A 13,293-nucleotide genomic window follows, 5' to 3' on the forward strand; every position below is an offset into this window, starting at 1 on the left:
CGTCGCCGCAAAAAATCGACGCAAAATATCAAAACCGGCGCATCTAATGCGACGACATGTTTGCGACGCATTTGTCGCCGCAATTGGTCAACTGTGGCAACATACTGGTCTATTGTGGCGACTTCTTGTTGCCGTAATTGACCCGATTTGTTGTAGTGTGCAAATGGTTTGTAAATATATGCAAGCACATCATGTAGCAACTACCTATCACAACACATTCTGCCAATAACAAAAGCGATAAAGACACAGCGTAACGTGTCGGGCCTACTTCTAGTTGAAACTATAAAGGTCTATTTTTTATATATAGTTTTTTTTGGAACAGAAACAAAGGTAAGATGGTTTATTACTATATTACATTTATAGCTTTCCCTTATTTTTTTATTAATAGATAGAGAAAGTTAGCAAAACATATCTAGGATATCACTTTATAAAGCGTAAGGACCTTCATTGAGGTGATTTAAGTTGATATATGGACCATATGGTAGTTTAAGTTACTAAAGAGTCAAAACTTTTTAGTACATATGTTGACAAACTCATCTTATATATATTATACTATATATATATGGATCTGTCCCTGAGTGATTTATCGATGGGACGGTGGAGATACACCGAGAAGAAATGAAGTGAAGAATGCAAGTGATTCGCTCGGTTTGAAAATAGGCACCGCATGACCAGCTCCTCTAAATGTCGCGAATGTTAGCCCTTCGTACTCTTGTAGCCAACCACCAACCTAATCAGCCACAAGAGTCATGACAATATATATAGACAAGGTTAAAGATAAATTTAATGTAAAAATATATGTAACAAATTATGAACATATAGTAAAATTATTACTGCACCTGCTTTTGATTGTACCATGGCCTCCATGCTTTTGTTATAGGCAAGCCAAGAGAGCTTAAGCTGTATCTTGTGGACAACACTGGTACTCTTCCATCAGTATCTCCACTATTACACACAAAAAGTATAAAAAAAGTAATTTTTATAATATGTGAACATAAAATTAGCATTTATGAAATGAAATTGATGCATCTGATATATACCTGTAGATCCATATTCTAAGTTTTGCATCAATGAGCTGCTTGTATATGGGAAGAACTGAATCTTTCCACTGTTTCCAACCATCGAATATGTCCATACTGCAGTAAATAGTGTCACAAATGAAGTTATCTAATCTTATAAAGATCGAAATTATATACGATATATATATATATATATATATATATATATATATATATATATATATATATATATATATATATATATATATATATATATATATATATATATATATATATATATATATATATATATATATAAACAGTTCAAATTGGGTTGTAACTGTTTCATATTAAGTTAAAATTCGATTGTTTTTTAAAGCTTACAAGTTACAACATTCTGGCTCATTTGGTTTAACTATCAAATATTACTTCGTAATATTTACTTTTTTACTGTAATGATCTTGTTTTAAAAGAAGTGTAAAAGGCAGAAGGTCTTTCTTGTTCGGGCTATCCGAGAGTGCGAGTAATCTGACCCCATACTCAGATGTGCGCAGCCAGCAGGATTACTCCCTGACTGTTTCCAACCCATCCCTAACCATCAGGTATCTAGTGATGGTTTGATGATATTGTTTTAGATTAATCATATTTTTTGTATAAATGGATTAACGTATACCCATTTTGACACCTTGACCCAACCTTTCCACCTTGCATTTAGCAAAGCTCTAGAAATGGATAGTGTTTTCAAGCAATAACAAAAGAAGTATAAGCATTCATTACTTGCAAATGGTCCAGTTCTTGAGTTGACGGCCGTCGTTAACATGAAGAGCCTTTTGTACCTCCCGTTTATTGTAGTAACCCTTTGCATAATCATCAAGGCAAGGATCATAACCACCAAGTATTCGAGGCATCTAAAAAAAAAAAAATCAAATTTTTTTTCCCTTGTTTACTTTTCATGAGTTGCCTAATCGATAATGATAAGTATATTAGTGAGATTGGTGATTACGTACCATTTTCGATGTGGAATTTTTCAACATGACCCGCAGTGCTTTGTTATCTGAAGATGCTGAGTTGGCAATACAAACGGACGTGTAAAGGCTGTATATATCTATTTCTTTATATTGTCGAAGAACTTCACCCACGGCATCGTTGCAGACAATGTTGCCCCATGGATTGTGACTGTTGAAGTCACAAGATTCTCTAATGGTTTTGTGAGTTTCATCTGATACAACAGCATGGCTCCATGCATAATCAACTAAACCTTTCCAATCCTCAGCTTCACTTATTTCAGGGTTACCCAACTACATTTAAGTAGCAATCATAAGTCAATTAATTGCGCTCATCATTTAAAAAGGATTTTGCTAACGGAATGTCGTTAACGCGCTTTAGACAGTGTTAAGACAGCTCTATGGGTTGTCGTTAAGGCGCTTAATAACAATTATACATAACGGTTGCTTATTATTTTAATGATGGTGGTTACATGAATGTACGCTGTTTAAAGCGTGTTAACGACAGCCCTTAGTGTTGTCGTTAGCAAAATAGTAAAAATATAATAACATAACTGAATAAGATATTTATTTTGTGTATTGAGGCGATTCTATTTGGGACTTAGTGGGGTCCTGTAACACCGCTAGTTCGGATTTTTTTTTTTTTTTTACAAAGTACTCTTCATAGGACGCTACTAAATTTAACCGCAGAACTTCATATATTTTTAGAATTTATAGTTTTATTTAATTTAAGGTAAAACAATCACTAAATATAACTAGCTATGGACAAATTTTTAGGACCCCTTGAAGTTTTGACCTTGGATTCGTCATTGTCTGTGAGTCCCACTGGAGGAGTGAAAATAGACCCACAAGAAAGAAAAATAATGAATGAAAGTTAAAATAACTATACCAGTATTCCTTTTAGATTGATAAACAAAGAAGGGTCCTTATTTCTTTCATTAATAAGACCTGCAAGTTCTGGAACATATTTTCCTACATAAAATGTTGTAAATGCGTTATGATTTAGACTTACTAACAAATAAAATTTGGTTAAGTATGGTGTAAATATACCTGCATAGCTCTCTCCAGCAATATAAAACGTCCTTGTTCGATACAACGGAAACTTTAGAAACCAGTTATGCAGGAAAGCATAGGTGTCATTTGCTGACATAATATCACATATATATCAGTGCTAATTGATAGATTATTAAAACATCACAGATGCGTGCACATCACACACACACACACACACACACACACACACACACATTTATTATATTTTATGGTGTAAAAAGCGAACATTTATATTATATATATAAGACTCACCAGTGAAGTCGTCTCCTAATTTGTCATAATCGCTAGTTGTATTGGAGTAGGAAAAGCCAACACCAACAGGAGATTCGAGGAACAACATATTGGCTTCTGCATCACGCACCACGCACCACTTAACAAATTTCAATAGATGCCCATAATTATGGAACATATGCTTCTAATTAATTAATTAATACTAAGACGAAAACCATATCTATCTATATTGATATATATTCCATTAAAATGCTAAAACGTACGATACCTCTATTCCAAGAGTAAGGATTTAACTGAAGATTGTTTCCATCTGCGCCAACAATAAATGGCCCGATCTCTTGTGTAGCTCCGTATCCCACAGACGAACACCCGGGACCTGCCATGTCACCAGATTAATAGACATCATGAGCATCAAACTTCAAACAACTAACTGTCCATAACTAAGTGGACGAATTATGTACTATTAAAGGGACCTTCACTTAACACTGCAAATTACTAATTTATTGATCGATCAGGAGAATAACTTCCTTTTACAAAAAACAAATATTATTTTTGAATTGGTGGTATATTATAAAATTAAATAGAGCATCTTATGCAGAACTTTACATACTTTTTTATTAAGATACGTTCAGATTAAATAATGGATAGATTTGTCAATAGATTACTGTAGTGAAAATATGAAACCAACTTTTTTTCTTTAACAGCAGAAGTTCGTTCGGATCACGCAGGTGACTAAATGACTCACGCGTTCATCTCCCGGAGTATAGATTTGACAATAGATTAATGTAGTGAAAATCTGAAACCAACTTTTTTTTCTTTAACAGCAGAAGTTCGTTCGGATCACCCAGGGGACTAAATGACTCACGCGTTCATCTCCCGCAGTATAGATTTGTCAATAGATTACTGTAGTGAAAATCTTAAACCAACTTTTTTTCTTTAACAGCAGAAGTTCGTTCGGATCACCCAGGGAGACTAAATGACCCACGCGTTCATCTCCCGCAGTTGCCCCCCTTTCCCCACTGCCCCCGCAACGCGATTTGCGGTAGGCATCCGTGGGTGGAATTCGAGGGTTAAGGGGCACACTTGTGTGCAATGTTGCACCCCACGGGAGTTAAACTCCTGACCTCTCGCTAAGAGATCAGCAGGTCACTACTACATGAGCTACAATACAAGGTTAAAAAAAGGAAAAAAAAAAAGTCTGAAACCAACTATCATGAAGAAGGTGACCAATTCAAGAAACAAAATTATCGAAGATGATATCACGCAGAAACATATATTATATCGAACATGATAGAAATGTTTTTGTGTATAATTTCATGATAATGATATTTGGTTACCTCCATTAAGCCAGAGTACCAATGGCTTCTCATCTGGTAGAGTCCAAGCTTCATAAAACCAATAAAATAGTGCTCTTCCATTATTTTCATTAACAGTAACATATCCAGCATAATGATTGAAATCAACATTAGGTTGACCAGGCAAGTTGGTAACAAGATCATCATGGTTCTGAATTTTCGAGTTTTTTTCAGTTTGTGCATGCCGCCTAGCAACTACTACAGCAGTTTTGTTTGATAACAAAATTATTAAAACAAGACTTAAAGTATTTAAAAGTGGTGTCACTTTTAGTGTGAAAAAACCCATAATGAAGAAGCTCAAATACAACCTTTTTTTCTTGGTAAAGGATAAAAGAAACAACGACCCACATTATCTATTTATACTGGGAGAATACACAAATCAAAGATCAAGAAGAAAAGGTAAGAATATAAAATATTAGCGAAAAAGAGCCACGTGGCAAATTGTCTTTTCTAGAGTTTGTAATAGGACCACAATCACGTGATATAATGTTATTTATAACACAACACCAGGTCACTAAAAACATTGATTAATCATAAATGACGTGGTATAATGTTAATAACACAACACAAGGTCACTAACACCATTGATTAACGTATATGTAGGAGCTAGATATGCTACAATAGGAGAAGCAAAATAACACCTTTTCAAGGAAATCATTTATTAACTCTTAGTTCTACAGTAGTTTACACAGTAGGATATATATATTATTTATTATTTATTATTTATTATTCATCGCTGACTCTGAAAGTGCTAACATGGCATGTCATCCATTCCATGGTGGGAGGTGAAAGTGGGTGGGTGGGAGGAAAGAGTGGAGAGTGTTTTTATTGGGTGAATTGAGGGACATGTTGTATAAGGAACAAGTAATAAGTTGCATTTTTACTCAAATTTAATATGAGAATGAGAGGTTATTCTATGGGGCAGTATTTCGTACACCACAGATTTTATTCATACACTACTTAATTTTATTTTTTTTGAAAGCTGAGTTTGGAATCACAGACGGGGATCGAAAACCACTTACCTGATCATTTTTCAAGCACGCACGCATTTCCGGACGGAAACCCGAATTGCATAACAGGGACCCGATCCATCAATCCATACGGGCATGTGGATCAAGCCGAATTCCTGCGTACGGGTCGGTAAAACCTCCCACATATAGATCGGTAAAACCTCATACACCACTTAATTTATAAGATTGTATTGTACAACATTATAATGCATGTTTTCTGTGTACAATTAATCTTGTTGATGTATGGATCAGCACTCATTCCATATAAATTTGGTCTTTTAACCTATGGTAGAATACAGAACTACATAGAATACGGTGATGATCCATACACCGCCAAAATTATCTGTACACCATTATATATGCATTATAATGTTGTACTTTACAATCTTCTCAAGAAATTTAAGTGATGTATGGATAGAATTTGGTTGCCCATATCAAATAGTTGCGCAAAGTGCTCACCTTAACAAGTTCAATTTGTTCCTATATAGGAGTTAGATACAATGGTGGTCTTTCGTTTCCAGTGTTTAGTTAGATCATACTTATTCCCTACGACGTATAAGTGGTTAGTCTTAAACATAACATGCCAATGGGGTCAGACCCACTTTCAGCTATCCTTTTTTTGCCTGTTTGATTCTCACAGTCTTACAGATCATGACCCGCCCAACCTTATATGGATGATGATCCATATCAAGCCGTTTATATCAACCCACTCCCATGGATTCCTACTCCCACACAACCACTCACCTTCTCCTTTTCTCTTTTCAATTTAGAATACTTTTATATAAACCTTGTGTTTAAATATTTTTTTTCATGACCCAAATAATAATTTTACAATTTGGTGAGGTTATCATTAGAACTTTCTTGTCTGAAGAATTTGTTAGTCATCAACAAATTAAACAATCATATCCTGATGTGCCTCGGATTTATCTAGACCAAGACCAAACCCATTAGTCGACACGCCTAGATAGTTCAACCAACTTAACAAAATCAAAATCCTTCTAAACCAATCACAATTAACCATATAGGTTAGGTATTACCACTCCTATATAAGTGACATGCCAGATGCTATACCATTCAAGTGACACAGTTGATGGTGACCTGGGGTCGACGTTAACAGTTCATGATACCATCAATTCCTTCCTATTATTATTCTTGTTGCTGCACTTTTCACACTTACTATTGGTTTGTGCATCTTGTAGATGGGCCCACCTAGTCTCTCCACTTGATAACCTGAGTTTTCACTCTTCGATTCTTGATTTTTGATAAGGATTGATGGCCTTTTCCTCCAATATTTAGCTTTTGTTACAGTTAAAAGGTCACCATAAAAGCGATATTGTTGGTACTGTGTGAAGGTCAAAGCTACTGTCAAAAATTAAAGAATATATGTATACATAAAGCAAAAGAATTGACATTCTTGAATGTGGTGAATCGAACAGGTTTTATTGGAGTACCACAGGTCTAATATGGTGTAGTCCAAGTGACATTTACCAAAATGAAAAATGGAATTTCATCATCAAAGAACAGAAAGTAAGAAATTTGTACTGTACACTGTAGGTTTTAGCTATTTACTCATGCACTAAGGCAATAAAAGAAGATGACAATTAAAATTAAATTAATTGAAAAATGACTTGGAGTCCAACTTATCTTAGTTGAACAGTGATCTGGAAATCATCTAATTGTTCTTCTTTATGGAATGCTTTGTTCTATATTAGGCTTCGTTATCCGTCATGACTAGAATCGCGTATTGCTAAAGACATATAAATTGTATTTGTAAATATGTAGTAGCATATTGTGTTAGTTTAAGATGCATTTTAGGTCATCTACATTCTATAATGGCCAAAAGTTAGTGTGAAAGCAAAAGTGAAGTGCAAATCTATGCCAGGATAATGATGTTTATAGGGGTCATAATCGAATGATACGTTTTTTATCATAGGTTCCTAGAATCATGTAAACTGCGTCATAAAATCAACGTGTGATGTTCACACAATGCACCTCCAGTTACTTGTTAAACAAATAGTGATGCACCATAATCAAAACTCATTAGTTTGTGGATTCTACTTTAACTCTTATTTAATATGACATACATACAGCTTAAACACATCTAATCAAACAGACCCACAAGTAAAAATATATGACAGCACACAAGTAAAACTCGAGTTGATTAAAATAAGCAATTTCTTACAGTGAAGATTGTTCATATTAATGTCTAATTTGTTCCCTGATAAAAGACCTATGTTAGATGCCAATGATTCCTTAAACTTATCTCAATGTCCAAAAAAAAAAAAAAAATACACCTGTAGTTGCTTGAGTGTTTATTGAAAACTAAAGTCATGTTTGCTATTATGGCGATTTTTATTCGTTATCATATTTGCTTTTTGTGGTCAGTTAAGTTTTCAATGTACATCAGTCAAGTACACCATCAAGTCACAAGTTGGGTATGTTTTTAAATCAATGGTTGACATCTGAACAGAGTAGCCAACCAAGAGTGGCGGACTGCAGCCGAACATGCAAGATAGGCTTATTTCAGCCATTGATGTTATATCCGAATAATGACAGTTATAGCTATAAAGTACACATTTTGATACAATAACCAAAATCTCAACAACTTCTATAAGGGAGTAATAGTTGTATATAATTTTCTTATGTAACCTTCATTAGATCTAATACAGAATAAGTGAATAACGTAGAAGGTTTTCCCTGTGCGGGCTACCTGGAGGGCGAGTAATCCGACTCATACTCTATGTACGCAGCCCAGCAGGATTACTCCCTGACTATTTCCAACCCTTCCCTGGCAACCACTAAATATTCGGCCTAGACAGAATTCGAACCTGAGACCTCTTGCAAGGAACTCAGGGCCCCAAATCTTGTGATGGTTAATCTAATACATAATGAAAAGGGAAATTGGTATATAACTAAATAAATAGCCCTGAGGCAAAGAAGTTAATTAGAACCAATTACCAGACATTTTTAGCTTATTGATGGGTCAGAAATTCACTAAAAAAGTAGGCATGTGTTATATGGAATGTTGAACAGGCCTTTTGCTATATATACTCAAAACATATCATAAATTAAATTAGTAAAACTATGAGAGTTAATGGAAAAGTTACCTGATAAAGAAGTATTAGCTATTCATTCGCCATAAGTGGTCAACTGAAATAGGTTCAGTCATCATCACAAGTGTAGGCCAGCAACCACACCTTTTTTTGCTCCAACTTAAAAAGAATTACATTTTCTTAAAGGTTGAAAGCAATATCCAAAATATTATTCCACAAAAACAGAGGTAAACACACAAATGAGTAAAATAAAATTAAATAATTCTGCAAATTCTTATAAAATAAAAAGACATAATTTCAGTTATGGGGTCCAATTCATTTTTCTAACTCTGTCAGAACAGACTGAAAGTAGCCCAAATGTAAATGTTTATGTTTTTTGTATACATGCTGATAAAAAAACTCACAATCATATGATCAGTTATGTGTAATCTCACAAGAAGCCAAATGCTCAGTAGTGCTCTAAAAATTAGACAATGGTTTGAAATAATTCTCCGAAAATGACAGTATTGCGGTCCATCTAGAATCGTTTTTCAAAGTAACAATGCATGGGTCAATGTAGGTTATATGATACTTCAACTAAATCAATTAAAACTGTATGTTACATGCACAAAATGGAAGGTGACGTTCGTGCTTTGATGTAGTTCCATGACAGTTTGTAACTTTCGATTGGTCAAAAATTTGAAATTGGAGCAAAAGCAAGCACTAGCTAAATGCAATATTTTTCCAATATTCCCATTTGATGGGGTAATACTTATCATATTCGACATTTGGATAAAGTGCACAAATGTATACATCTCTTCCCATTTTAACTGTACAGGTATATGTGTTACGCAAATGAATTTACAAACTGCAAGTAGTAAATTGGTCTTCAAATATAACTAATATTGTTCATCTGATGTATTAATCTGCCAAAATCAGAAAAGTGATTCTTTTTCTGACTATAAAGGGTAAGGCAAATGTTTGTACATAGTATGTAACATTTACAAGATCATATGTTCTACTCCAAAGCGAAAATAAATGGTTTTTATTGAGCATCAATTAAAATTTTACAATTTATTCGAATAATTTATAGACATGGAATGTCAAATTTATAGTTGGTTCCTTAATTTCATCATCTTTGACTGTGTCTTTAAAAGTAGCTTCAAGTACTTAACACTGATTCCGAAGATAGATATGATGAGATCATAAAAGAAAATGCCAAAGTACTATAAAGGTATCAGATAGCCTTATTTGACTCATCCAATAAATAATGCTTTCACTTTAATACACGCGGGTGGTTTTTCGCTTCTTCAAACTTTGTTGAATCATCACGATCGTAGTCTCGTATTAGGAAGGAATGTGAATTGTATGCCTTTTTATCTTTATCTTTAGGTATAACTTTATCTTTTATGACTTTGCTTGTTTATAATTAGACACAAACACCACTCAACACTATCTGTTTACATCTCTCTTTCACTTTATTCCTGTTCTTCTATTGTTTTACCAATATAGTTCAAAGGCATGCACTGACTTATAATTTTTAAAGATTTAAAGTAGAATACATAAAATATTAAATATAATATATATATATATATATATATATATATATATATATATATATATATATATATATATATATATATATATATATATATATATATGTATATATATATATATATAAATTTTCTGTGAAGCAAGTATTACATGAAGTTTTTCTGATAAGTCCATCTCTGATCATAGCAGCCTCCTACTCTACTAGTGTATAGATTGACCACAAATGTTTCTTATCTTGAGCAACCAAAAGACCCCTTTACAAAGTTAGTTAAGAGCTATGGGGAGTTAGTCAAGTTGGTCATAGTTTAGTTGTTTGTTATACCCAAATGTAATTTGTTCAGACATTGGGCTTCAGTAATGGGCCAGTTATTGGAAAATAGACCATTGGCCCTGTTTTGTGGGTTTATAGTTTGTACTTGAAGAATCCAAGTATATCTCTACTAACATAATAATGAATCCTTATAAGTATAGTAACGTATACTTGAAGTATACATGTATATAACTATAGGGGTGTAAATGAGTCGAGCTACTCACGATCTATTAGAACTCGACTAGTTAAAAACTCGATTCGAGCCGAGCCTAAACGAGCTCAAGGCCGAGCTTGAACATATTTTGAAGCTTGTTTAGTAAACGAGCCCGAACTCGAACAAACTCGCGAGCCTAAACGAGCTTTTATTTATATACACTAAATTACTATTTTCCAATAATATAAATATATAGTATAATATAATTTCACCATTATTATTATTATTTTTATATAGTTAAATATAAATAGTAAATCTTATTATATGAGAATAAAAAAATACACAAAAATAAATATTTAATATAATTAAATAAAAAAAAATTAACAAAAAAATATTACGTAATAAACGAGTCGAGCTCGAGCCGAGCTTGTATACAGCCATTGAGCCCTTGGAGCTATTATAATATTTGTGTATTTGTATATATTATTCATTTTAATCATCTTAAGATATTATAACGGTAGGCCATGTGTAATCGTAAGTAGAGGTTTCAAGTTTAAACCTCATTAGCATTAGCATTAGCATTAGCATTAAACATTAAAAACGAGTAAAAAATACTCCTCTTCTAGGATAACTTGATAGGGAAGACCTCGTCCATTTGTTATTCATGGTCGTGAGCACAAGTATTTCGATATGGACTAATGATGGTCATTGATGACTTATAGATAATATTAATCAAATGAAATTTGGTTACAAGAAAGAGTTTAATCAGTCGAAAGTAAAAATTAAATATGAAAGACAAACAAACAAGAATACTGGCATGTACTAGTATGTTGTGTGGTGGGCAAGCAAAGTTTAGATGATACATATGTCTCTAATTTCAATTCGTCGAATGTGTGCAGCAAATGTATATGGACCATTTGACCTCATTCTTTAGAAATAGCCCACAACTAAACTTCTAGAAGGAACGCCCTTATACCTAGAAGTATATTTAATTATATTATATTATACTATCTACTAAATATGGACAACACCCTCCAAACATACCTTCCACATACCCCAAAAATACTGTAGCTACTGTAGCGCACTGTAGCTACAGTGGTTTTTTTTTTTTTTTTTGAGATAATTTATTTAATCTTCTGATTTTATACAACGACCACCAGTTAATATTCGTCTTTTTACATATATTCAAAAAAAAAAGAAAAAAAAAAACCATGAACTTATTAATTTTTGGGTCTCTTTTTCATCTACACCAGTATTCTATGTCCACCAACCACCTGCAACCGCCACCATCAGCCACTTTACACCACCATGCACTGCCACCTACCACCGCCGATTTCACGGCCGGCTACGACCATCACCGTCCACAACTTTCAACCACCATCAAATCTGATCTAATGATCCACACATGAGACAAACTTCCGGAACAAAGGGCAATTTAGTGTTTGATGAAATATATAAACATACCTGAAAACTTAAAAGACACCCAGCATATCAAATACCTCACGAGTCCACCCAATTTTCTGATTTAAGGGGGGGGGGGGGTGTAGTGACCCGAACTTTTCCATGTTTATATATATTAATTGAGATTGATATTTACATGATTAAATGTTTCCAACATGTTAAGCAATCAAACTTGTTAAGACTTGATTAATTGAAATATGTTTCATATAGACAATTGACCATCCAAGTTGACCGGCGATTCACGAACGTTAATACTTGTAAAAACGACATGACGATATATATATGGATATACATATGGTTAACATGAGATTATGATAAGTAAGTATCTCCATAAGTATATTAATAATGAGTTATATACATATAAACAAGACTACTAACTTAAGGATTTCGAAACGAGACATATATGTAACGATTATCGTTGTAACGACATTTAAATGTATATATATCATATTAAGATATATTAATATATCATAATATCATGATAATATAATAATTTAACATCTCATTAGATATAATAAACAATGGGTTAACAACATTAATTGAGATCGTTAACTTAAAGGTTTCAAAACAACACTTACATGTAACGACTAACGATGACTTAACGACTCAGTTAAAATGTATATACATGTAGTGTATTTAGATGTATTAAAATACTTTTGGAAGACTTCAAGACATATATCAAAACACTCATACTTAACGAAAATGGTTACAGTTACTTTCCTATTCTTTTCTTTCATCAAGAATTCTAGTCGTATTCTTACCCGTATTATACACACTTCAAAACGTACTTACTATGGGTATATACCAATAGGAACTAGCATGGGATTCCACTCTTGATTATGTCATGTATGACTAATCAATTTTAACTTCTTCCATGAGCTAGTCAACTAACTAGAACTTCTTTTAACCCCACTCACCACTCACCAATTACCACTCATCATTCACTCCATTTCACTTCCAATTCTCTTTCTAATTCTCTCTCAACACACACACACACTATTATGAACGTATTTTTCCAGTAGTTAATCATCATCTTCATCAAAAATCACTTCAAGAATCAAGCTATAATCATCATAGGAAGAACACTTCAAGAACACTTCAAAAATCCCTTCAAGTTTACTAATTTACTTC

General features: G+C 33.3%; 1 protein-coding gene across 1 annotated transcript; it reads right to left on the bottom strand.

The window, feature by feature from the left end:
- Positions 1 to 340: 340 nt before the first annotated feature.
- Positions 341 to 4,953, bottom strand: LOC139862615 (serine carboxypeptidase-like 31). Its single transcript, XM_071851228.1, has 10 exons — positions 4,624 to 4,953; positions 3,555 to 3,662; positions 3,308 to 3,403; positions 3,053 to 3,145; positions 2,892 to 2,974; positions 2,006 to 2,296; positions 1,776 to 1,906; positions 1,041 to 1,136; positions 840 to 945; positions 341 to 730 (listed from the first exon to the last, which is right to left on the bottom strand). Exons 1-10 carry the CDS (start codon positions 4,925 to 4,927, stop codon positions 584 to 586), a joined length of 1,455 nt encoding a protein of 484 aa, XP_071707329.1. The 5' UTR covers positions 4,928 to 4,953; the 3' UTR covers positions 341 to 583.
- Positions 4,954 to 13,293: the final 8,340 nt, after the last annotated feature.

The sequence above is a fragment of the Rutidosis leptorrhynchoides genome, chromosome 8, assembly GCF_046630445.1.
Source record: "Rutidosis leptorrhynchoides isolate AG116_Rl617_1_P2 chromosome 8, CSIRO_AGI_Rlap_v1, whole genome shotgun sequence".
Classification (NCBI taxonomy): Eukaryota; Viridiplantae; Streptophyta; class Magnoliopsida; order Asterales; family Asteraceae; genus Rutidosis; species Rutidosis leptorrhynchoides.